At 42.4% G+C, this 27,456-nt stretch overlaps 1 protein-coding gene and 1 long non-coding RNA gene across 4 annotated transcripts in view; one reads left to right on the top strand and one right to left on the bottom strand.

Annotated features, from left to right (window-relative positions):
• Positions 1 to 27,456, top strand: part of bbs9 (Bardet-Biedl syndrome 9) — a 439,766-nt gene that overhangs the window by 219,098 nt on the left and 193,212 nt on the right. For all 3 annotated transcript variants that reach the window (XM_067981846.1, XM_067981843.1, XM_067981848.1), the window contains one exon: positions 13,307 to 13,526. In XM_067981846.1, the coding sequence (XP_067837947.1) occupies positions 13,307 to 13,526 (220 nt within the window). The remainder of the gene's footprint in view (positions 1 to 13,306; positions 13,527 to 27,456) is intronic.
• Positions 1,904 to 25,502, bottom strand: LOC137320033 (uncharacterized). Its single transcript, XR_010962341.1, has 3 exons — positions 24,926 to 25,502; positions 7,480 to 7,683; positions 1,904 to 2,998 (listed from the first exon to the last, which is right to left on the bottom strand). It is a non-coding gene; the product is annotated as an uncharacterized lncRNA (long non-coding RNA).

Below are 27,456 nucleotides of genomic sequence, written 5' to 3'. Positions count from 1 at the left end.
CTGACTCTGGCCCTTGTGCATTCCCCCACCTTTGCCCTACCATTGGCGGCCATATCTTCAGCTGTCCAGGCCCCATGCTCTGTATTTCTCTTTAAACCCCTCTGTCTCTCCACCACCCACTCCTTCTTTAAGACCCTTCTTAAAACCCACCTCTTTGACCAAGCTATTGGTCTCTCCTAATGTCTCCCTCTTTGTCTCGGTGTCCGTTTTTGTTTGATTATACCTCTGTTTTTCTATGTTAAAGGTGCTGTATAAATGCAAAGTGTTGTTGATCCAAAGATAAGTGTACTTATCTTTGGGGACCAACAACAAGTGGCTGGGTTTCCTTTGTCGTGGAAAACAGAGTTCCAAATAGCAATGACATCAGCTGGTGAGCTTCAACCTCATGTTACTGTTTAATGCTCTTCGTTTTTCCATGAAGAGTTTTTAGCCAATCAACTGACTTTAGAAGTTGAGCATCTACTCTGGGTTGACACTGAGGGAGTGCTGCATTGCAGGAGTTGCCGTTTTTCGAATGAGACCTGTATATCTGTTTAAAAGATTCCATGGCACTATTTGAAGATGAACAGGGAATTCTCCCAGGGTCAACCTTCAACCAACACCAACAAAAAACAATTAACAGGTCATTTATTTGATTTGCTGTTTGTGGGATCTTGGTATGCACAAACTGGTTGTCACGTTTCCCTAGGTTACAACAATGATTGCATTTCAAAATAATTCATTGGCTATGAAGTGCTTCATAACGTCGTTATAAATGTGATTTCTGTTCACTTCAAAATTAGACCTGTTATTACAAATAAAAAGTGAGGCTGCCTGTTGAAGTGACATTCAAATTCATCAGTCTGAAGAGATTTTGCTTAAAGTAAATCCAGATTTCTTTGATTCCATAAAAATTAATGTGAGTTTTGCACCAATGCAGAATTGCATTGAAAAGAAAAATGTCGGTAGCTGCCAATAGTTAACGTAGTGCTCAGAAATGGGCAACCTTGTATAAGCACTCCCTGGAGTCCTTCTGAAAGAAAAGATGTAAACTTTGTCTGCAATTAAAACAGGTTATCCTTAAAATATTTAGCAATTGCATGCACATTGAAGTATAAAAGCGATGTCTTTTTACAAATCAACATTCAAATATCCTTTAGGCAGACTTGATGCATCTCTTTCAGTACAGACAAGTACTGTTGATAATAATGAGACAGAAAGGGTGTAACATTGTCCCACTAGTGTGTCCTTCATTTTAAAAGTTTGATAATGTTAATCTGATGGATAAACAACTTCACAGGTTCTTGGGAGAACAGGCCCAATGCCAGAGACTTGTATACTTCTCGTCTTCTCTGTTCATGTTCTTTATGCAGACTTTCAGGAGACGGTATTCAGCTTAGAACCACAAACAAAACAAGTGTGTGTTTGTATTGTTCTTAAAATTCTCCGTATCAGTAAACCAGAGGGCTCCAGAACAATGGAGCTTTCTCTGACTGTGTAAGCCATTAAACCATTTGTCGTCTTTTATGATTTTTTTTCCCTTTTTGAAACGTCAAGATGCTGTAATCCCCAGTGTGAATAGTTGTTTCTCTTACTTGGCACACTGTATATTTGCTTTTCTACTTGGATTTAGCGTTCCTCTTGCTGTGGATTCCCTCCTGGAAGTACTGTGTCACCTACTTTTCTTGCTGACAAATAGGAAAATAAATGACCAGCATTAACTAAGGCTGGCCTCAGTGCAGAAGCAGTGGGTATTTGTGATGCAGATGATGTGATTTATTTGCTATCACGATTGAAAACTGTAGCCTGCTTAGCGATTTAATACTGCATAATCTAGTATTTCAGAACAAAAAAGGGGCAATTCTGGCCGGTTATTTTGAGAAAGGAGTTAAATGTTATTTGTCATAGTACATTTCTTTAAATATACTTTATAACATTTAGTTATAAAGATGTGCCGAATATGTGTTTGCAAATGTTATATGAAACAAAAGGGCACTTATTTTGAAGACTAAGAATATCTATTATAATGCTGATCAATTGAATATACATTCCCTTTTCTAATTCATTGCATTGACACACTCTCACTATGGAAACAACTGCTAGGTATTGCATAACTTCAGTTATTTCTTATTTGTTGTTTTAAAGTTTGATGTAATGCACCTGTTTTAAGATCTATTTCATTCACAGTTTTGACATGGTGTTGACTATAGGAATGGAGGTAGGGGGAGTGGGGACTGATGCATAGATTTGATGGGACTGATTTGGAAGAAAGTTATTCAAACTTTAATACAGATTTACATTGGTGAAATGAGGAATCCAGATCAGAACATCCAAGTCCACGATTTGACACAGGGCTAACGCCCTGCGGGTGATCTCAGAGCACACCCCTCTGTTCCGGCACATCATTGAATCGAGCAAGCGCCACAATGAGGGAGCACCATATTTCACAATCCAAAAAGCAAAAAACTGCAGATGCTGGAAATCTGAAAGAAAAACATAATATGCTGGAAACACTCAGCAGATCAGTCAGCATCTGTGGTGTGAAGAGAGAAGTTAATGTTTCAGGTGAGGACAGCTCTCCCCTGTAGATGGCTGTGGAGTTTGCACTCACGCCATGGTGGACTGCAGGAGTTGCCGTCTGCACAGATGTCGGACCCTCACTTCTGAAGAGTCTCTGATAGACCATTCTGGGAGCTCTGAGGATTCGCAAAGCACTGCATCAAGCACTTCTGATCATTAATAAGTTCCTGTTTCTCTGCAGCTGTTATAAAGTTCAAATCCTTGGGCCTAGCAGCAGAAGGGTGTTTAGCTTCAACCGCCTCTCCCCCTTGTTGCTGCCTTCACTTGGTCCTCCTGAGTAGTGCTGGGTGATTCACCAGATGCTCCCAACCGACTGATTCTCTGAAGTGGATGTTTTTTGTGCTAGTGCTTGTGTGCCACGCAGTTCTTGATGGGCATTCGTGTGATGGGCCAGCTTCCTGCTTGTCCCAGGAGCCAGCAACATCACCTTAGGAAACACCTATACAAAGAGCAAGGGAACATGTGTCAACATGGAGCATGCAGTGAATGGCCGTGCACACAGTAGCAGGGCCAATACGGTAGCATTGTTAGTGAGTGAGCTGAAGGGCAACCACAAAAGTGACCTTGCTAGAATGACACAAAGATACCAAACCCTCGCTCGCCAACACAATTTATGGCAGTGGGTGAGGTAGCACAATAGGCAGGGCCCCCACCAGTCTGGGTATTTTCTCTATTTGTGGGCAGCCTTCATTAAAACCAGACAAAGTGTATGCTTTCAGCATTTGTATGTAACATGAGGTGCATTGAATCCAATGAGGCCAGCAGCTCATTGTACAAGCGCCAGTAGCAGCAGCTCATTGTACAAACGGCAGTACCAGCTCCTCATTGTACAAGTGCCAGTACCAGCAGCTGATTATACAAGCACTAGTACCAGCTCCTCATTGTACAAGTACCAGTACCAGCAGCTGATTATACAAGTACCAGTACCAGCTCCTCATTGTACAAGTACCAGTACCAGCTCCTCATTGTACATGTGCCAGTACCAGCAGCTCATTGTACAAGTACCAGTACCAGCAGTTCATTGTACAAGTGCCAGTACCAGCAGCTCATTGTACCAGCAGCTGATTATACAAACACTAGCACCAGCTGGAGCGCAAACGGATCCCAGGGCCATTTAATGGGCTCTTACATCCTACTAAGATCAGTAATTTTATCTTTCTGTTACTTTGTATGTAACATCAAGATATTAGACAGTACTGCAGCAATACTGACCAATAGGCCAACAAAAACACCAAAGAGAAGTGTAAAGACTTCCGCTATTTATCAGTGTTAAACCAATACTAAAGTTTAAAGCAGTCTGGAGCTGTCATGGTATCACAGCAACTCGCCAAGGCTTCTTCGACAGCACCTCCCAAACCCGCGACCTCTACCACCTAGAAGGACGAGAGCAGCAGGCGCATGGGAACAACACCACCTGCACGTTCCCCTCCAAGTCACACACCATCCCGACTTGGAAATATATCGCCGTTCCTTCATTGTCGCTGGGTCAAAATCCTGGAACTCCCTTCCTAACAGCACTGTGGGAGAACCGTCACCACACGGACTGCAGCGGTTCAAGAAGGCGGCTCACCACCACCTTCTCGAGGGCAATTAGGGATGGGCAATAAATGCCGGCCTCGCCAGCGATGCCCACATCCCGTGAACGAATAAAAAAAAACAGCTTGTATATTGCTGCCTAATCTCACCTTACATTTTATGAGTTAAACACACATTGGTTATCCGGACCAGCACTCTAAATATTCTTAACATAAATCATCTAATAATTGTAACTGTTTAGCATCTTTAGCACCACTCATCTCTAGGATCATCTGAGCGTTTCTGATATTTTCACCAATTTTAGCAAATTCCCTTACCCCTCCCAAGAATTCTCTCCCTCGTTTTCCCTGTAGATTTTGCATAATTTTTTTTTATTGCCATTTTAATTGGCACATTCATTTATTCCAGTTTACATTTATTTTTCTTGGGCCTACACTTATTGTTTTAAAAGTGTTCCATTTAGAAAGCAGAAAGGTCTAATAAATGCTGTTGATGCAACTGGACTTAATTGAAATAGTAAATTAAACAGACTGTTCAGTCCTGAGGGCTACTGCTCATTGTATTAATGTAAAACTATTTTAATTTGTAGGAGACCAGTAAAGAATAAATCTCCTTTAAAATGGCAACAAATAACTGCTCCTTTTGATAGTTAATGTGCAAAACAATTCATTTGATTCTTTATTATAAAATAAATCATTTCTAATTTAAATAATTTCAACTTTACAGTTAGTGTGACTACATCAAAAGAGGACAAAATGTTCTTAGGTTACAGTTAGGTAGTACCAATTAAATATTTAAATAGCAATAATTAAACATTTAGCTATCAAAGTCATTATTAGTTTTGCATTTTAGTGCAATTAATAATATAGCAAAGAAATATTTAATAATTCTCAACAAATATATATTTCATTGAGAAAAATAAAAACTCCACGGGAAAAGTGATCCATCCGTGGCTAACTAAAGAAATTAAGGATAGTATTAGATTAAAAGAAGGTAATGTTATTATGTTGCCAAGAAGAGTAGTAAGCCTGAGGATTGGGAGAGTTTTAGAAACCAGCAAAGGATGACCAAAAAATTGGTAAAGATTGTGAAAATAAAATATGAGAGTAAACTAGCAAGAAGTATAAAAACAGATTGCAAGGACTTCTACAATATGTAAAAAGGAAGAGAGTAGCAAAAGTAAATGTGGGTCCCTTACAGGCTGAGACTGGAGAAATTAAAATGGGGAATAGGGAAATGGCAGAGACGTTAAACAAATATTTCGTATCTGTCTTCACAGTAGACGACACAAAAAACATACCAGAAATAGTGGGGAAATCAAGGGTCTAATGAGAGTGAGGAACGTAAAGTAATTAATATTAGTAAAGAAAAAGTACTGGACCAATTGATGGGACTGAAAGCCAACAAATCCCATGGACCTGATGGCCAATACCCTAAAAGAGGTGGCTGCAGAGATAGTGGGTGCATTGGTTATGATCTTCCAAAATTCCCTAGATTCTAGAATGGTCCCAGCGGATTAGAAGGTAGCAAATATAACATCGCTATTCAAGAAAGGAGGGAGAGAAAACAGTGAACTATAGGCCAGTTAGCCTGAGATCAGTCATCGGAAAAATGCTGGAATCCATTATTAAGGATGTGGTAACAGGGAACTTAGAAAATCATAATATGATTAGGCAGTGTCAAAGTGGTTATATGAAAGGGAAATAGTGTTTGACAAGTCTAGAGTTTTTCGAGGATGTAAGTAGCAGGGTAGATAAAGGGGAACCAGTGGATGTAGTATATTTGGATTTCCAAAAGGCATTTGATAAGGTGCCACACAAAAGGTTGTTGTACAAGATAAGGGCTCATGGGTTTGGGGGTAATTTATTAGCATGGATAGAGGATTGGTTAATGGACAGAAAACAGAGTATAGTCATTTTCAGGTTGGCAGTTTGTTACTAGTGGGGTGCTGTAAGGATCAGTGCTGGGGCCTCAGCTATTTACAATCTATATTAATGACTTAGATGAAGGGATCAAGTGTAATGTATCCAAGTTTGCTGACGATACAAAGCTAGGTGGGAAAGTAAGCTGTGAGGAAGACACAGGGTCTACAAAGGGATATAGACAGGCTAAATTAATGGGCAAGAAGGTGGCAGATGGAGTATAATGTGGGGAAATATGAGGTTGTTCACTTTGGTAAGAAGAATAGAAAAACAGATTTTTAAAAAAATGGTGAGAAACTAATAAATGTTGTTGTTCAGAGGGATTTGGGTGTCCTTGTACACGAAACATAGAAAGTAAACATGCAGGTACAGCAAGCAATAAGGAAGGCAAATGGTATGTTGGCCTTTATTGCAAGGTGGTTAGAGTACAAGAATAAGGAAGTCTTACTACAATTGTACAAGGCTTTGGTGAGACCACACCAGGAATACTGTGTACAGTTTTGGTTTCCTTACCTAAGGAAGGATATGTTTGCCTTAGAGGCGGTGCAACAAAGGTTTACTAGATTGATACCTGGGATGAGAGGGTTGTCCCATGAGGAGAGATTGAGCAGAATGGGCCTATGCTCTCTGGAGTTTAGAAGAATGGGAGGTGATCTCATTGAAACATTAGATTCTGAGAGGGCTTGACAGGTTAGATGCTGAGAGGATGTTTCCTCTAGCTAGAGAGTCTAGAACTAGGGGGCATAGTTTCAGGATAAGGGGTCGGCCATTTAGGACTGAGATGAGGAGAAATTTCTTCACTTAGAGGGTTGTGAACCTTTGGAATTCTCTACCCCAGAGGGATATGGATGCTCAGTCATTGAGTATATTCACGACTGTGATCGATAGATTTTTGGATGATATGGGGATCGGACAGGAAAGTGGAGTTGAGGTCGAAGATCAGTCATGATCTGATTGAACGGCAGAGCAGGCTCAAGGGGCCGCATGGCCTACTGCAGCTCCTATTTCTTATGTTTTTATATACTTTAGTTGACGCACAGTTACCTTAAATAGCTTAAGAACCCCGATGGCTTTCATCTAATAGCTGCAGGTAATACCCTGAGTCTTAGAATTAAGGACTAAGGAATACCAAGTTTCTATTGCCATCGATTGGGGAAGGATGAATAAGGAAAGAATTTAATGTGGTTCATGAAGCATTTGACCAAATCTATGTCCCTTCTCTTTGTTCTAATTAATTACGAAAAAGAAGTATTCAAAATTAACACTTAAAAGGGCAGAATCATTCACTTTAACAGCAAGTAAGCAGTTATACAAAACAGCACACACCTGTCTAATATTCAGGCAAGTCCCTGTTAAATGAAGTAAAAGAAGCATTGCAAATTCTAGGGTTTATAGTCCTTCCCGATTATTGTCATTATCAGCTTGATTACCCTTTATTAGCGTCTCCTTTAGGGTTTCTTACCGTGATAAGGAAGCCTGTGGCCAAAGCACCTGCAGGCCCTTTCATATCTTTCTGAGTAGACCTCTGGAAGAGACCATCATTATTGGAGTTCAGCTCTGTTGTGGGTCTCTTTTCACTGACTGTTACGGTCTATGTGATGCTTTAGAGCCAGAGTTTAAGTGGAGGTTAAACATGATTCATTCACATTTCTGTCTTTACTATTTGCTGTGGGTAAATAAAGAAAATCACAAGGCACCTTTTGTTGATTTTTGCTGCGTTACATAAATACTTTAAGTTAAAGAGCGGCAAACAATTCTCTCAGCTGACGTTAAATGGATGAACACAGGTGAAAAATTGGGATTGCAGATTTAGTCATGTGAAATTAAAGTATTACTTTTTGATAGACCATCAAAAATGCATACAGGAAATGAAAAAGTATTAATTAGACCAGATGGGTAGGTACTGTGATCATCATGAACTTTGGGACTCAGATAACTTCTTCAGAGGCCTCTTCCTAAAACCTGTGAATATGACTCAAATAAGTGGGACATAGACTTTTAACTGGAATGATCCAGTTTACATGCCTTTTAGTTGGGGAAGTCTCAGTTTGGATTTGGTTGTATTTGTGGCATTTATTTTTTTATTGAGAAGCAAAAGTGAAGGGCCAAAGTCCGCAGAACAAGGTTAATGGGTTAGAACGGAAGACAAAGTGAATGGGCAAGTAGCATTTAGATGATACTGAGCAGTGCGATATTGTGATATGATACAGTGCAGAATTCCATAGGTCATGGTATGAATAAATCACCATAACTGTACACTGCTGACATACCGAGTCTGGAAATAAATTGCTTTCAAAGGGTCGACAACTAGTATCTGGCACAAGGACTGGTTTGCTTTGAATTTATCAACTAAAACTGAGGAAGGGTTTTATGTAGATCAATGTTAAATTGAAATTCAGCTTAAACTGAAGATGTCTTCGTAATTGGAACTCAGAATTCAGAAGGATAAAATGGTGAGCTTGATATGACTCCATGATAATGGTGTTTGAATATGTTAAGCTGAAATTTTGTCTTTCTGCAATTTTGTAAGAGGTGCTAACCATTTATTTTGAACAGTTTACCATCTCTGCTAACTTATTGGAGAGAGGAATTTCAAACAACCACTATAAGCGTTTGTATGTTGTTGCCTCATAGACAAATTTCAAACCAAAGATCCTGGTATATACCAAATGTTAAAAACTAGTGAATACTTTGCTGGTAAGTAATGAAGTGACAACACCTGAGATATATATACACAGTAATAATTGTTCACAAAGTTATTATAAACACATTTTTAATAACCTTTTGAAGATCAGGGTCAATTAACAACTGTAAGTTTGGACTTACAGTTTGGACTTCCAAAAAAATTGATAGAAATTTTCCGATTCTGGAATCTCCTACTCAGTGCCACTCGATAAATTTTTGTGTTGTACGATATTGAATAGGTTCGATAGGTTAAATAGGTTAACATTTTTTTAAAAAGAAAATCCTTATCCTTTTGCTTTAAAATCATGGTAAGTTGCAAAGGTTTATGATTAACTCTACATTCCTATTTTTTTAATCTATTTCAATTTTTTGTCAAAGGGGAGAAATATTTCACTTGTAGCAACTAGTGCTGGTGACATTATCAAGAACGGTGAGTTTGGAGGGATATTGAAGCTGATTGCATGAAGGTGATGAACTAACATATACGCAGATACTCAAGGACATTGGACTGATAACTGTATCTCAGTTAATGTCAATTGATCTACCTCACCCTGTCAGGCTCAGTAACTCTTCTAAAGCTGCAATCAGGCTATCTGCTCCTAATTCTGGTTTGAGTGTCCGTCACTCAGTTAGCAGTACTCTAGCATCCAACTGCAGTAATGAGGGAGCACTATATAGTCGGAGGTACTGTCCTTCACCTGAGATGCTAAATCACAGCCAATTAAGTACTTTTGAAATGAGTCACTGTCATAACGTAGGCAAAAGTGGCAGCTAATTTGCATAAAGCAAGTTCCCACAAACAACAATGAGTTAAATCACCAGTTAATCAGTTTTAGTGTTGTTGGCTGAGGGATAAATATTGGCCAGGAGAACTCCTTTGCTTTTCTTCGAAAAGTGCCATGGGATCTTTTATGCCCAACAGAGAGGGCAGACGGGGCCTCGGTTTAATGGCATCAAAAAAAGACAGCACCTCCAACAGTGCAGCACTCCCTCAGTACTGCAGTGAAGTGTCAGCCTAGATTATGTGCTCAAGTCTCTGGAGTGGAGATTGAACCAACAACCTTCTGAGTCAGAGGCGGGAATGCTACCACTGAGCCAAAGCTGACACGCCTGACCAATATTCCTCCTTCATCCAATACCACTAAATCAGATTAACTGGTCACTCATCTCATTGCTGTTTATGAGACCTTGTGTGTATAAAAAGAAAGATGCCAGATTTACCTACATAATAATGACAGCACTTCAAGAAACAAAGTAATCGGTTGTCTCTAAAGCACTTTGGGACATCCTGAGTGAAGCCATATGGTACCACATGAAAGTAAATAATTTTTTTGTCTTGTTGTTACTGGCACCATTTAGGACAAGTGCACGTGGGGAGCGTGCAATAATATTACATGAATGTGCGGCAGTGGGCTGAGAATGAGGCACAGCTTACTGGCCCGGACTGCCACTATGTTGTCCACCAACTGCAAAAAACTGACTGGACAGTTGGCTCTTTAAGACAATAAAATAAAAATGTAACCTCTGACGCTGTCATACTTAAGTTACGTCATCCGGCACACAAATGTACAAAGCAAAACAAACACGTTCATATAAATCCAAATTTACTGTCCATTCACTTCAAATGTTATGAACGAGTGGATTGGAGAGTGAGCTCTCCTAGCATTAAGTTTATTATGTTCCCAGGAGATTCAACAGACTGTTGGGCACTTTTAAAACTTGGCTTTGCATCATGTTGGGAGTTATGCTTCACCTGTACTAGAGGCAATATTGGCCCTCCTAGCTTCCGTGCGTTCAGGTCAGTATAACTCAGACCTGGGGCTCGATTTTAGGGTCGGGTTACCTGCGGGTTTCCAGCGGGGGGGCCCCGAAAATCCTGATCTCAGGTCACGTGACCGATCGCGACGAAATCCCGGCCACTTCCGGGTACCGCGCTGACGTGCGGGGCTGCGCGCGCAAGCCCCGCTGGTGGGAATCCCGCAGGCAATTAAAGCCAGCGGGGTTCCACTTGAGAGTACTTAACTTGCTCGTTGTGGTCAGTTAATGAGCTGAAGCAGCTGTCAAAAGAGGAAGTGTGGGATTTTAGGTTCAAGGCAGTGAGTTTCCCACACTGGGGGAAACAGTCTCCATCCAACCAGGCGTGTTGCAGCCAGCAGCCTGTGGCAGGTGCCAAGGTGCGCTCCACGGGGGAGAGCCCTCACCCACGCAGGAGGCCACCGCGTCACATAGGGCAACCCCTGCCCTCCACCACCCCCCCGCCAAGCCAGAGGACAGACCGACACGAGACCGCAGCCCCAGTCCGAGGAACCACACACCTACCCTGCACAACCCCTCAGACCAACACCTGCCAGTTGGGTGGTGTGTGGACACCCTCGGAGGACGAAGAGCATGACCAGCACCAGCAGCCTCGCAGTCCACGCCGTCCGCCGCAGAGACGTGGATCCCCCCAACACGGTGTTGTTGCACGCTCACCTGCACAGCAGGAGGGAGGGCTGCCGCAGAGAGAGACGCGTCGCAGAGGGCACTACCCTCGCCACAGGGTCCACAGACCGAGGCGCAGCTCCCCGGACCTCTCCGAGCAGCAGTGCACAGGGAGGCGCAGATTCGCTCGACATGTAGTCGTGGAGATCTGCAGCCTCTTTCATGCCGAGCTGCTCCTGGCTGGCCCCAGCACCAACTGCTTACCTGTCGCTGGCAAAGTCACCACTGCCCTCCACACCTTCTCCTCCGCATCCTTCCAGGGTGCAGCCGGCTACACCGCCGATGTCTCTCAGTCGTCTGCGCGGACGAGCCCTGCAAATACACCTGCACCTACTCTGCAGTAACACGATGGGTGGCATCAGTGGTGGGTCCTCATAGTGATACCCAGGAGCGGGCATTATTGGACACAACGGACAGGATTCGCGGAGACATGGCAGTGGTGGTGTCAATATAATGTGTGCTGTTTGTTGCTCTGAAATTCAATATGGGTAACACCCATGACAAACCCTCAGACACCCTTGTGCACCCCCTTCATGCTGACGAGACGTTTGCCTTACCCTGCCTACTGCACATATGTGATGCATGCCCTGTGGCTGCAGCACAGGTGGTGGCAGGTTGAGTGAGGCTGGCCGTGAGGGAGATGCACGAGAGGGTGAGTATGGGATGGAGCAATGAGATTGTATGAGGAGTGGGTTGCGTGTTAGTGGCAGGGTGAGTACTGGCGAGGTGAGTAGGTGGAGGTAAGATGAGGACGGGGTGTGAGTGGGTATGAAGGGTGATGTGACAGAATAGTGTTGGCGGTGCCGAAGGAGATTTGGGGTGGGGGCAGTGTTGTGGCAGACGGAGTGTAGGGGAAAGACTTCGTGTTCTCACTGCGGCGGACCTACTGCGGTCATTGCAGCGCCTCCTGCACTGTATGCAGGTGGGCCATATGTTGGTGGCGCAGGTGACCCCCTCTGCCACCTCGAGCCAGGCCTTCTTGGTGGCAGAGGCAGGCCGCTTCCTCCCGCCCGCTGGGGGGAAGATCTGTGTCCTCCCCCTCCTCCTCACCCCATCTGATGATAGCTGGGGTGAGGCATCATTAAACTGGGAGCAGCCTTCCCCCTGGGCTGCTCCATGCTGCAATTTGTCCCATTGGTTGCAGCATCTGTCAGTGAAGGACTGCCCCTTTAACTCGAGAGCCTCCAGCTGACAGATCGTACTGCGCATGCGCAGCCCGACCGACGCGCAGGCCAGCGCCGTGGACCCCGGAGGAGCAGGTAATTGATTCCGATTAGTGTGTTGCCTGCTACGATCGCGTGGGCAACCCACTAATTTCGCCGTCCGCGTTTTCGACGCTCCCGGAGGACCACCCGCTGGGAACCCGCAGGCCTGCTAAATTCGAGCCCCTGATGTCTGAGTTATACTGCCACTATTGTGTTGAAGTGTAATTGAACCTTTTCACATCAGTGTAAATGCCGTAGTATAAAGGCACTGTAAGACCATTTGACATTTTTTTTCTTGAAAGGTAAGAATTCCTCTTTAATTATAGGGGCAAATGTTTGTCTTTAATGCTTCTGGCAAGAGCTTTGCACATTGGGAGTAAAAATCAGGAACTTGGGCCTATGCTTGAATTCCCGATAATACCCCCCCTCTGACATATGACTATATCACGAGTGCTAAAGACAAATATTTACTCGATATTGTGAGGTTTTTGTTTGCAATTATCAATATTGAAAGGCTACCTAATGTTTTATTTCACACTGTCCTTAGCTAGCCACTGAAGCAGTAGTTAATACTGCACCCCATATCTCCATGCACATGCTCGTCACTGCTAGCAGTTTAGAAATCTGCAAAGGATTTTCTTGGGCTAAAATGTTTTTAATCTGTGGAAATAAAAGTTCTCCTCCCTGCCAGAAGTATGTATTTTGGCTCACCTTGAAAGGTGGTGCAGCTTGGAAGGGAACACTTTCGGGGAGCTGCAGTAGGAATCCAGTGCTTCTGTTAAAGATTAGGAATTGCAATAAAGGGCTCCTGTGGTTTGAATAACTCAAGCATATTTTAAATGATGTTACTCCTTGTCTATTGATTTCCTATATAATCGATCATTATTTTAAATAGATTCCATCTCTTGATTCTGGCAGGGCTGGGAAGAGTGCGTGGATGCAGCTGTTGCTCACTTATTGAGGACCTGTCTGTCTAAGAGCTCCAGGGACCAGGCACTGAGCTCGACAAGCCAACTCAGTATGCCGAAAGATACCTGCAGATTAAAGAAACACATTACCCTACTGTGTGACAGGCTGAGTAAAGGAGGTCGGCTGTCTTTAACTGCAGATGGTGCACAGCAGGCAATCACGATGCCAGGTAAACTTGACATAGAAGAAGAGCAGTGTTCATCAGCTGCTAAACTATAATGAGAGCCATTGTTTTATGTGGTCATATATTTCACTCTGAAAGTCACAGTAGTAGACAGTAAATGTTTGGAGTGTAAACGCACAAGCTCTTATCTGCCGCATTATAAGTCACATTGTGTCAAAGGAATAATGGTTTACACAAAGCAAGCTACCTAAAAGATAACGTGTTTTTGTTTGCAAGGACAGATTTAGTGAATTATTATTACTGTGAAAGATAAGCAGTCACAAAATTAAAAAGCCATATATTGTGGAAAGTTCCTGCTTCAGATAAGCACAGTGAATTGTTGGTTGTTTTGACATTTGTACGCATTTTACAGACTCCAGTTTTCTCTATGCGCTCAATCAAATATTTGAATTGGCTTTACATAAATCATTTCTTTTCCCTTGCATCAAAGGACTGCAAGACTTTATAGTTAACCCATAATTGCCCAGCTCTGAGAGGAGTAGTCGTTCTTATAAATCTATGAAATACACATTTTATTACAGCCTTTAAGATTTCTGCAACAGACAGAGAGATTGCTTTAATCCAGTCCATTGGCTGTCAATGAGACCTGACCAAAACTAGTAGAAATGTATATATTCTGGGCATTTCAGACAAGCTGGGATGAGTCACTGTCTCTAGATTAATGTATCTTCTGGCTACTACTCTATAGAAAGAAAGATTTGCATTTATATTTTCTTTCTTGCTCCTATATAAATTTCGAAACGGTTGTGACTGCAGAAAGTACATTTTTGCTGGAATAGACAGCTGGGTGCTTGGTGGTTCAGAGCGTAAAAACAATTTTTGTCACTTGTGCACAATTATAGATATTTAAATGCAGGTTTATTATTTTGTTGGCTCTGCAATTTATTCAGGCACGTGCAGTGCGACTAATTTTATTTTCAACAATTAATATTTCATTATATAGGTTCTATGTAGTATATATATATTTCAATAACTTGTCACAGTGCCAGTCTACATGGTAATCCCCATCACTCACTGTTCTAGGGCAGGGTTGTCCAATATGTTAGTCACTAGCCACAGGTGGCTAATTAGGCATCCAGATGTGGCTAATTGTATTTCTGATTAGTAAATAAAAAATGAGTAACAGACACTTGTTGGTTGTATGATCTCCATACTCATATTCGCATGGCGTATGCATGTGAACTTGAACCTTTTTGTGTGTTTGTTGGTAAAATGGCAAGATGAAAATAAAAAGGTGCAAGAGTTTTTTAGCATTGTGACTTCTTTACTTCCTTGGTTACTGAATGGTTGGAGATGTTTGTTAGGTAAATATATACGTGAAGTTCATTTACGTGTATTGTGTAAGTGTGTGCAAGGCGTTTTCCACTAAAAGTACTGTATGTGGCTAAAACAGTGTTGCCATAGCCACATCTGTGACTAGTCAGTGATTTCTATTGAATAACACTGTTCTAGGGATGTGGACGACACTGGCAAACCAGCATCTGTTGCCCATTCCTAGGGATTGCTCGCGAGACACAGTTGTAAAGCAATTCCGAGAGCAACTGGCATTAAGAGTGAACCACATGGTGTGGGACTGGAGTCATGCACAGGCCAGACTGGGTAGGGGTGGTGCATTCAACAGTGATTCAGTTGGGTTTTTGTGACAATCCAGCAGTTTTTGTGGCCACTTTTTCTGGTCCACAAATTACCATTTTCAGAACTTGCCATGGTGGGATTTGAACTCATGACCTCTGGCATGCCCAGTACCATAACCACTATACTACCATACACGATTTAAAATGAGTAGTTCAGGAAGCAGCTGAAGCTGGAGCTGTGTTCCTGTTGTCAGCAGTTTGCAGTAAGGGTGCATACTGCCACTCGTAACATTTATTTATATTTCTGTTAACATGTTAACATGTAATTTCTGTTAATGCCAAAGAGTTAGGCAGCTGGAATTCTAAACTACCTTGTGACATGCTACTAAAATTGACAGTTTCAGGACTGCATAAAATTCACTTTAAACTATGCTAATAAGCTTTTAGGATGATGAGGGGAATGTTTAAGAAGTGAGTGTGCCTTCAAATGAGGAAATAGGAGTTATTAAAGCATGTTCCATCATGTCCTGGGCTGCTTATGCTGTATGGAAAACTAGAAGAGAAGGAATTGAATTTAGAATTTGTCACACCATTAGGTGTTATGTATACACCATATCTACACTGAAGTGCTTCTGAATTATTTAGTTCCCCTAAATTTTGGGCTAAATTCCATATTCAATGGGGCACTATCAAGTATCTATTGAATTAATTAAAAATCTGTTGTGTCTGAAGGGTATCAGCTGATGACTTGCGCCTACACTGAAAATTGACAGTAGTTCAGGCCTGATCTGACCTCTTCACAAATGCTGACTGACCCACTGTAGTCAGAGCTCTGTGAAGAAAACATTTGAAAGGACCATTAAGTTGTATTAGTTCTGGTTAAAACAAATTGTTTCTTCTCTAACCGTCAAGCAAACGTAACAGAAACTGTAAAGCAAAATATTAATATTTAAAGCTATGTTTGAAGTTGAAGGAAAAGGTATTGGTTAAAACAAGGAGATACAATGTGGTTGCCCTGCTTCAGTGACATAGGAACAGGAGTCGGCCATTCAGCCCCTCGATCCTGTTCGACCATTATATTAGATCATGGCTGATCTGTACCTCAACTCCATTTACCCGCCTCAGCTTCATATCCCTTGATGCCCTTACCCAACAAAATTCTTATCTATCTCAGTCTTGAAAATTTCAACAGACCCTCAGCATCCACAGCCTTTTGGGGGAAGTGAGTTCCTGATTTCCACTACCCTTTGTGTGAAACGATGCTTCCTGATTTCACCCCGAATGGCCTACCTCTAATTTTAAGATTATACCCCCGGTTCTTGATTCCCCGCTAGAGGAAATAGTTTTCTCTGTAACTACCCTATCGAACCTTCTAAACTCAAGGGAATACAAGGCAAGTTTATGCAGCCTGTCCTCATAATTTAACCCTTTAAGCCGTGGTATGTTCGGCAGTGTTAAAATCTCAATGTAGCAGATGCTGGACAGTGCAGATAATCTGAGATATCTCAGATGTGCTGTAACCTAACATGCCAGTAACACATGTACGTGCTTGCTGATATTGGCCACAAAAAGGATTTCTATCACTGCAATTTGTTTACAATAAAGAGAATGATACTTGTTTTTTCTTATAGGGACCATTCTTGTAACAAAATCATTACAGTGGAGTCTCTGCACGCAGTGTCACTGCAGTGGTGCAGAGTTTACCTGCATTCATTCCATTGGTCAAGAAATACTTGCATCAGATTGATATGTTGAGAGAATGGTATCTTATAACTCCATGATAATTGTTTATGTAAAAAGTGACAATAAGCACAGCGCCCCCTGCCTAAGGAGGGAAAGTCAGCCAGACTTCCTGCTCCTGAATGTTATCCTGTGACCCCTGCTGGAAAGTGAGTGTTAGTTGGCATTGAATGAAGAAATATCCAGAGAGTGGTGAAAGTGTGGAACTCGCTACCACATGGAGTAGTTGAAGCAAATAGCATAGATGCATTTAAGGGGAGCTAGATAAAAGTACATGAGGAAGAAAGGAATAGAAGGTTACGTTGATAGGGTTAGATGAAGTAAAAGAAAAAAAGAACTTGCATTTATATAGCACCTTTCACGACCTCAGGACGTCCCAAAGTGCTTTACAGCCAATGAAGTACTTTTGAAATGTAGTCACTGTCGTAAAGGGAGGTGGGAGGAGGCTCGTGTGGAGCATAAACCCCGATAGACCTATTGGGCCGAATGGCCTGACTCTGTTGTAAATTTTATGTAGGAAGGATTAACCTTACCTCTGATTAACCCCCCTATCCCAACACAACCACCAGTGCATACACAACTAACAGCCTATCGTCACTCACTCTCTGGGCTCACCCAAAGAATGGCAATTTGACCTGGAAGGCTGCTGGCAGGATGAGCAATGCCATACATGACTCAGTGACTGTGTGTTTCTGGACAAGAATCAGTGCTGTTCCTAACTCTGCCCCTCAGTACCACTCCCAGATCCCAATGTTGGATGAACTTCGCTCCTACTCTGACGGATGCAACTCTGCTGTGGATGAGAATTTTATCAAGATCGGAAATGTTCGTTCATAGTCAAGTTGATCCCCCGGAACAGTAGCAGAATCTAGTAGGAACCAGGAGAGGGAAAGCTTGAAGTACTTCGATTACACCAACCAATGCTCAACAACTGATTGGGATCCTGCTTGGGAGAAAGTGTATGATATAGGAGCAAACGAGAACTAGGAAATAACATGTCATGAGTGGCAGCTCTGAATGGGAAATGTAGCTGGCGAAATCAGGGCTATAGTGTTATTTACTGGGCTCAGAGTGGGATGCAGGATCGAGGAATGTCAGGGAAGCCTTGGGAAAGTGCAGGGATTGCATTCGCATTCACACTCAGACACATGTTGCTAACAGCACCCCACGGAACAGCCTCTGGAGTTTGACACTACAGCAGCTCCAAACTTAAGGAATATGTGGGAATTGGGGATCTGCCTAGATACAATACAATGGCAAGAATGTAGATGGGGATCTATTTGTGGCAGGTTCCAGGGAAATGTACTTCTGTCATATTAAAAGCGAAATAAGGTACAAGCTGAGCCCTGTTCACATTACGCAGATGCAAATCATATAACAATGTGTTTGAAATGGTAGATAGAGCTGAAAGCTTTCTACTTGATGTGGTACAAACTTCACTGAGCAGCTGTTTTATTGAAGACCTTGACATGCATGAATATGGTCACCAAATAACTACTCATTAGTGGAGGGGATAACTTAACACAAAATATTAATCTGTTTTAATTTGATTACTAAATATAACAGCCAAATTATTTTCAGCATCTTGTTGGGTGTACCTGCAGTATTAATTATAGAATGTTGGGTGTACCTGCAGCATTAGTTATGGAATGTTGGGTGTACCTGCAGTATTAATTATAGAATGTTGGGTGTACCTGCAGCATTAGTTATGGAATGTTGGGAATACCTGCAGTATTAGTTGTGGAATGTTGGGTGTACCTGCAGCATTAGTTATGGAATGTTGGGTATACCTGCAGTATTAGTTATGGAATGTTGGGTATACCTACAGTATTAGTTGTGGAATGTTGGGTATACCTGCAGTATTAGTTGTGGAATGTTGGGTGTACCTGCAGCATTAGTTATGGAATGTTGGGAATACCTGCAGTATTAGTTGTGGAATGTTGGGTGTACCTGCAGCATTAGTTATGGAATGTTGGGTATACCTGCAGTATTAGTTATGGAATGTTGGGTATACCTGCAGTATTAGTTGTGGAATGTTGAGTGTACCTGCAGCATTAGTTATGGAATGTTGGGTATACCTGCAGTATTAGTTATGGAATGTTGGGTATACCTGCAGTATTAGTTGTGGAATGTTGGGTGTACCTGCAGCATTAGTTATGGAATGTTGGGTATACCTGCAGTATTAGTTATGGAATGTTGGGTATACCTGCAGTATTAGTTGTGGAATGTCGGGTGTACCTGCAGTATTAATTATGGAATGTTGGGTGTACCTACAGTATTAGTTGTGGAATGTTGGGTATACCTGCAGTATTAGTTGTGGAATGTTGGGTGTACCTGCAGTATTAGTTATGGAATGTTGGGTGTACCTGTAGTATTAGTTGTGGAATGTTGGGTGTACCTGCAGTATTAGTTGTGGAATGTTGGGTGTACCTGCAGCATTAGTTGTGGAATGTTGGGTGTACCTGCAGTATTAGTTGTGGAATGTTGGGTGTACCTGCAGTATTAGTTGTGGAATGTTGGGTGTACCTGTAGTATTAGTTGTGGAATGTTGGGTGTACCTGCAGTATTAGTTGTGGAATGTTGGGTGTACCTGCAGTATTAGTTGTGGAATGTTGGGTGTACCTGCAGTAATAGTTGTGGAATGTTGGGTGTACCTGCAGTATTAGTTGTGGAATGTTGGGTGTACCTGTAGTATTAGTTGTGGAATGTTGGGTGTACCTGCAGTATTAGTTGTGGAATGTTGGGTGTACCTGTAGTATTAGTTATGGAATGTTGGGTGTACCTGTAGTATTAGTTGTGGAATGTTGGGTGTACCTGCAGTATTAGTTGTGGAATGTTGGGTGTACCTGCAGCATTAGTTATGACAAGACCAGTGCAGCTAAATGCATTAAGGCTATTTCTGAGTCCACAGCTTATTAGGCAATGTCACTTTTTTTGAATCGTATCGATCAACTTTTGCAGTTTTTAAATTGGCGTGCATGCTATACTCCAACATAAGTCATTCCATCAGGAGGAGAGATGGGGGAGGGAAAAACAGTGATCATTGACATAAAAATATGGGCATCTATGTTTTGGGAAGAAGACTTATTGACATCTGTGGAAATGTAGGGGGCTGGGGAAGGAGCAAGACAGGTTACAGTATAAGAAAATTCAATGCAGTGTTTATATGGCAATAAATCAGGAAACAAGACACAAGTTCACATAGGATTTTTAGTCAAACAAGAAAGGCAGCATTTTAAGGGGATGTTATAGTTACTGTTTCTTAACTTGAGAACCGAATACAAAAGAAAGTGAGACTGTTGTGATGTTGGTTACTATTACTTTTGTAACTTGAGCAAACAAAACTGTCTGCTGTTCAGCTGCTCCTGGCCTCCAATTCCCACTTACAGGCAATCATAAGAAGGATCATTGGGCCAAAACAAAAGGCTGTAGCTTTGCTGGCCTGTATAACCTGATTGCCGTCTCCCTTAGCCAGTGTTTACAAAAGCTTGGACCCAGACACTGGAACTGTTTTAATCTTTACAATCACAGCATTGCTTCCCAAAAGTTAATTTCCTTTCATCTTCCCATAAATGTCACTGCAATGGAAGGTTTGTTACAACTCTTCAGTAATAAACTCATTCAGATTAATTCAACTCTGAATAATTCATACTGTCCACAATTAGTGGACTCATCCCATGGGTTCAGGTGACTTTCCCCCATAGCCTTGTTCTAAGCCTCAGTCCCAGTCCTTTTCCTACTGTAATCGGCTGTAAGTCGCTGTTGCTTTCCACATTACAATGACATTCATTTTCATAATTTCTCAGTTTTCTGTTGATTAACTGCTCAGATCACCTTTTATAGTGGAGAAGTTTCATATTGTTTACTCCACATTAAATGGCGGCTTCAGTTTCCAACTTTGAACCAGTTTTCGTTGCGTTGGACAACAGCTTAAATATTGCCTGCAGCCAGAAGACTTGCAGATGGGAAATTTCCTGCTCATTACATTGAATTTTCTAGTATTTAATTTGTGAATTTAAGTTCTTTTTCACCAGTGCCTTTTTAAGTAACAGCCTACTGAGACCTGCTTTATTGGGTTTCTTCCTGGTCTAGCTCAGTGCAACCCACATTCGGTGACAGCTCCTGTTTTTAAAATCTCCGAAAGCTTGTGAATTTAAAATAAAATTGCTGGACTATAACTTGGTGTTGTAAAATTGTTTACAGTTTTTAAACATGCCATGGACCCTTCCCAGCATTGGACGCTTATGACACCTGTCGCTGCCGTTTTTCATTGTTGTAGGACTTTCAGTGCATGAATCCTGTCCCGGACTCAGTGCAAGAGCTTGACTCAACTGGATCAGTTGTTGAAGAAAGTCAAAGCTTGATTCCTGTCAGCACTGAAAAACCTTGAGCCCCAGCTCAGCACAGAAACACTCTGAGTCAGGCAGGGAATTGAATGTGGAAATGGAACATTTACAAAATCGTTCCTCAAAAACTGACCAGTCAAGCAGTGTTCTACTGTCGGCTCCCGTGACCAAGGAGAAGGCTTTGGACCTCACATACCTCCTTCAGCTTTCGTCACATAACTACCCAATCTGAGATTTGGCCCCTAGTCCAATGTCAGACAAGATCAGTTCTAGTGTTCGCCTCCACTAACATAGTCTTAGGTACCGACTGAAGCAGTCATCTTGGCTGCAATGTGAGCCTCAGTTGGTTGTGACACACCCCTCAGCACCAGTCCAGTGCAACCAGTGTACTTCTGATATAAGCAAGGGACGGGTGTGTCCAGGAACGTTGAGTGACTTCTGGAAGGGCTCTTTTACTGCTGTGTCTTCAGCTATTGAATCCCTTTCCCAGCATGTGGCCGGCTCCATTAAAGCGCTCCTTCTCTTGCTGTGATACCAACTGGCACAGATACCAAAACAGCAGAGGATCTAAGGGATTCAACCAACTTAACTGAGATGTAATCGGATTTTAAAAATGGACCCCAAGACAAAGAAGGAGATATTAGGTGGAGTGAGTAAAAGCTTTGTCAAAGAGGTGGGTTTTAAAGAGGGCCTTTAAGGAGGAGACAGAGACGGAGAGGCTCAGGAAGGGAATTCTAAAGTGTCGGGCCCAGACACCTGAAGGCACGTCTGACAACGCAGGGGTGATGGGAGTGGAGAATGCTCAAGAGGCCAGAGTCAAAAGGACGGAGAGTTTAAGGTGGGGAATTGTAGGGCTGGAGGAGGTTTCAGAGATAGGGGAAGGGTTGAGGCCATGAAGATGTAGATTTAAACATGAGGATGAGAATATTAAATTTGAGGCATTGAGCGACCGGGAGACAATATGTAGCTCAGCGAGGTGGTGGGTGAACGGGACTTGGTGTGGCATAGGATAATGGGCAGTATGTTTAAACTCTGGTGGGTGTAGGGATGATGCCACTGGTAGGAGAGGAAAATTATGTGTAAGTTGAATTTGAAGGGATGGGAATGATTACAGGGAAGTGTCACAAGGAGGAAGACAGAAATTCAGAAAGCTTCTGAAGAACCTTAAAAGGCATCTCAACCCCTCAGCAACCTTGGTCAAGGCTGAAGGGGCAGAGGATTGATAAGTGGCAGGCCAGGAATAAAGGAATGGGACCCTAGGCATGCATCTGCAGACGTGATGAAGTAGCCCAGCAGCTGGCCTCCTCTTGGGTCACTGAAGTCGAAGGGCTGAAGCCTGAGATGATTGCATGGAAGATTAAGAAAGAAATAACTTGCATTTATACAGCGCCTTTCACCCCTCAGGACATCCCAAAGTGCTTCACAGCTAATTAAATACTTTTGAAGTGTAGTCACTGTTGTACTGTAGGGGTGATGTGGAGATGCCGGTGATGGACTGGGGTTGACAATTGTAAACAATTTTACAACACCAAGTTATAGTCCAGCAATTTTATTTTAAATTCACAAGCTTTCGGAGGCTTCCCCCTTCGTCAGGTGAACGATGTGAAACCTTTTTGAAGTGTAGTCACTGTTGTAATGTGGGAAATGTGGCAGCCGATTTGCACACAGCAAGATCCCACAAATAGCAATATGATAATGACCAGATCATCTGTTTTAGGTGTTGGTTGAGGTACAAATATTGGCCAGGACACTAGGGAGAACTCCCCTGCTGTTCTTCGAAATAGTACCGTAGGATCTTTTACATTCACCTGAGAGGGCAGATGGGGCAGATTGTACCTCAACCAACACCTAAAACAGATGATCTGGTCATTATCATATTGCTATTTGTGGGATCTTGCTGTGTGCAAATCGGCTGCCACATTTCCCACATTTCCCAACATCGTTCACCTGACGAAGGGGGAAGCCTCCGAAAGCTTGTGAATTTAAAATAAAATTGCTGGACTATAACTTGGTGTTGTAAAATTGTTTACAATTAGTACTGTAGGGAAACAAGGCAGCCAATTTGTGCATTGCAAGATCCCACAAACGGCAATAAGATAAATGGACAGATAGTTTGATTTTAATGATGTTGGTTAAGGGATAAATATTGGCCAGGACACCAGGAGAACGCCCCTTCTCTTCTTTGAATAGTGCTGTGGGATCTTTTATGCCCACCTGAGAGGACAGGTGGGCATTGGTTTAATGTCTCATCCGAAAGACGGCACCTCTGACATTGCAGCACTCCCTCAGTACTGCACTGAAGTGTCAGCCTAGATTATGTGCTCCAGTGCTAGAGTGGACCCACGACCTTCTGACTACCACAGAGCCAAGGCTGACACATTCCACAACACCATTCCCATACAACATCAATGTAGCATGCCTGCAAGACGGTGCAGTCAAGTCTCAGGTCACAGCTGACCATTACTTGTCACGTGCACGTTTAATGCCACAGATATCCTTGCAGGGGATAACACAGCTCAGCATCTGCCTCTCTGCTGACCCAAACCTTGAGAAGGCAGGTTCCCACAGTTATTACCAGGTAGGTTTGCCATGGCCTGCAGAAATGATTGTTGGCATCTTGGCAGGTGTGACCAAATCAGTAACATTGACCCCGATCAGCCTGGCATCGCTTGTTTCCACTCAATACCATATAAATCGAGGCTGACACTCCAGTGCAGTACTGAGGGAGTGCTGCACTTTTGGAGGTGCTGTCTTTCGGATGAGATGTTAAACCGAGGCCCCATCTGCCCTCTCAGGTGAATGTAAAAGATCCTACGGTACTATTTCGAAGAACAGCAGGGGAGTTCTCCCTAGTGTCCTGGCCAATATTTGTACCTCAACCAACACCTAAAACAGATGATCTGGTCATTATCATATTGCTATTTGTGGGATCTTGCTGTGTGCAAATCGGCTGCCACATTTCCCACATTACAACAGTGACTACACTTCAAAAAGTACTTCATTGGTTGTAAAGCGCTTTGGGACATCCTGAGGTTGTGAAAGGTGCTACATAAATGCAGTTCTTTCTTTCTTTGAAAGCACGGCGTATTGTGACTGGGGTGCTTCTGAAGGACCTTCCAGCAGAGTGGTTAGTCAGACCTTGGCATCTCATAGTGCTGCCTCCAAGGGTCTACTGGCACAGCAACCTTGGGGAAGAGGAGCCTCCACCTACACACGTCTGCTAACATGAGATATGTGGCCCTTCTATGTTAATTGTATCCATGTGATTTATATCAATTAGTGTAAATTGTATTCAGGTGGTGCGTATCAATTGGGAACTCTCGTATCCATTCATAAGAGAGCTGATCTAGGGTGTGGTGGTTGGTGGTGGTAATGTGAATCTCTGTGAATAAAGGCTTGAAGCAACTGAAGACTAGGCTCTAGTATTCTATCCTTCACCATCTGGCTATCCAATTTATAACATTCTATGCAGGGGTGGGGGCGCTGGCGCTGGCGCTGGCAGGAGGGCACAGAACATCCTTTGGGTAGCCAGACCTGTGTGATATCCCTCCTGCTTCTCTGAACACATCAGCTTGGAGGATCCCTTTTGGCCCACCCTCTGGTGTCAATAAAGAGGGCTTGGGGCAAACAAAAATGACAGCAGGCACAGCGGCCCTTGAAAAGCCAAAGGGCCAGCTGGAAAAAAAAGTACAAGGAGGGTCTTTAAAAGGCCTAAGTTACTTACCTGGAAAATCTGCCAGAGGTCTCCTTTCCCCCAGCTTTTCATTGTCATGCTGGGGACTTGGCACCCACACGTTGGAAGGCGAGAAACTGACACCTTGCCCTTCCCAGCTGCCTTTTAGCTTATCGAGCCACCCCCTGCGTGCTTCAGACAGGAGTTCTTTCCAGCTGCAAACTGGGCAGCCCCGAAAACCAGCATTAAGTGAGTGGGACCAAATCCTGATCCATTTCCTGACTGTTACCACCCCACGTTTGACCTGAGATGAGATCTTCCAAGCTCTCCTTCTTTTGTTGACCTTCACCAACAAGCTGCCTGCCCTTCAGCTGGCTGTTGATGTTGTCAGCCTCCAAATAGCACGTTTGGTAATCGGCAGATCTGGAATGCTCTGAACGCTGATCTCACCTGCCCTTACAGTCAACCGGTGTCTTCTTTCTAATTTGGTCTGTCAGTGAGATCGGTCACACTGCTGTGGTCCACCAAAGTCCCTGCTTGTGGTTGTGCAAAGCCCCAGTACCTTTCTGGTGAAGTGAATTGTGGCAGTCTTGGTGTAATCCCTATGACTTGAGTCTACAGCACAAAACTTACGGTACAGAATTGGATATGAAAATATACCAGTGAAACCTTCTCTTACTGAAATTTAAACTGATGTCTGTGTCGTACAATTCAAAAATGTAATCATTGATTGTCAAAGTTATTCCTACAGTATATCAAAATAGTTGTAAAAAGGAATGCACTACCTCTGTGAATTGATGATGAGCATTGTTGTTAATGTTTAACAGTTAGTCCTTATTCTAGTTGAAGAATGCAGCATTATTGCAAAATATTACAATGGGTAAAATTGACATGACTTCAAAGAACTAACATAGTTTTATTAAACAGCAGTCTTTCTGAGTATTAATTGAATTTCTATTTTAATGATACACTGTCGTCATTGTAACAATAAGCAGCTGTGTTGTGCTGTGCAATTCAAAAGGCACTTAATCAGCTCGCAAATTTACTGTCTTGAGATCAAAGCACAGAACTGATGTTTATAGCTTAAAAGATTACCAGGTTCAGTAGGAAGCTGGTAGTCTTACAGGCACTGAAAAAAAATTAGGAATCTATTAAAGTGCGCTAGTAAATACAAATTGAGCAGCTTTGCATGTATCTAGTTATGGTAACCCTCAAATGTATATAGTAAAACTGAGCTGCTGGTATAGTAGGCTTGTATTTAAGTTCTAATTTCCAACTTTAAGAGTCACTGTATACCATATGATGCATAACAACCTGTACGTACAAATTGAAGTCCTGGAATTCAAAGCTCATCAAAGCAAAAGCCCCCTAGCAGAGTATTGAGCGCGTTCTAATGCACTGCATATACCTTCTTAAGATTGACTTAAATGCAGAATTTCTCCCCTATATTACTTGGTTAAACAGTTGAATATAACCTGATCCTTCAGATAACGTTGTCTTTGAAGGGCCAATTTTAGGAAATTACATTCCCAGCTCAGAACCTCGCCTGTCAGGAGTGCACATCAGGAATTCCGGTGTGTGCTCCCTATTGTTATCCACCCATTTATTTTAGTTGTGGGGAAGCCCATGTCCCAAACCCCAATAATCGTACCCTGCCGGTCAGGACTCTGTACCGGACCAGGCTCCTACTATAATCAGCAAGAACCTGGTTCGGTACATGCCATGGAATCCTATGTAGGTTGCATCTTTAAGCCTTCCACCATAAGATTTCCTTACACTGTATGCTAGTACGTATTCAAGTGTGATTCCATTACACTATTTTGTTTGTGTTTTAGTGTGTGGTCCTTTTACACTATTTTGTTTGTTGTTCTAGTGTGTGATCCCTTTACACTATTTTGTTTGTGTGCCCTCTTGGTTGGGGTTGAGGTGAGTTTCAGGGTGGACAGATGTATTTGCCTTTCCTTGCAGGGTTCTACCAGTCAGTAAGTGGAGTGTTTGTATCCTAGCTGGCGTATGACTGAATTGTAAGGCACTTACATGATTGAGAGCTTTGTGTGATATCCAACACAACAATGATGTTTGGGTAACATTCTAAGCATCCTCATCACTGAGATTCCTGAAGTGGAATAGGAATCAGATCAACTATATTTCGCCAGGAAGAACATGAACTATAGCTGGGATTTGATCTTCTGGCTGTAGCTATGGAAAAGCATGAGTTTAGAGATCTTAAAAACTTGAAGACTCTTTGAAAGCTGAAGGACCTTTTCAAATATTTTAATAATAAGGAGATTCTTGATCATGATTTCTTTCTGCAATAATATGTTATTGAATATCATGACACAGAAGAAAATACACCAATTTATATATCCACTTTACAAAGCTCCCATTGTTTATGTCTCTCACTAACACACAACCTAAGTAAAGGTACCACCCTATAATGGGCTTTATGTTGCTTTCAAAGAAGAATCATTCAACCTTTTCTACTGCACAGAATAGAACATGATAGAATGATTGTGGAAGAATTGGAATGACTTTTAACTATTTTTGAATGTGGTTTACAAAAACATTCTCATCAGATTTAG

The sequence above is a fragment of the Heptranchias perlo genome, chromosome 3, assembly GCF_035084215.1.
Source record: "Heptranchias perlo isolate sHepPer1 chromosome 3, sHepPer1.hap1, whole genome shotgun sequence".
NCBI lineage: Eukaryota > Metazoa > Chordata > Chondrichthyes > Hexanchiformes > Hexanchidae > Heptranchias > Heptranchias perlo.
Note: the sequence above shows the minus strand (reverse complement) of the source record. Positions and strands in the feature narration are given on the sequence as shown.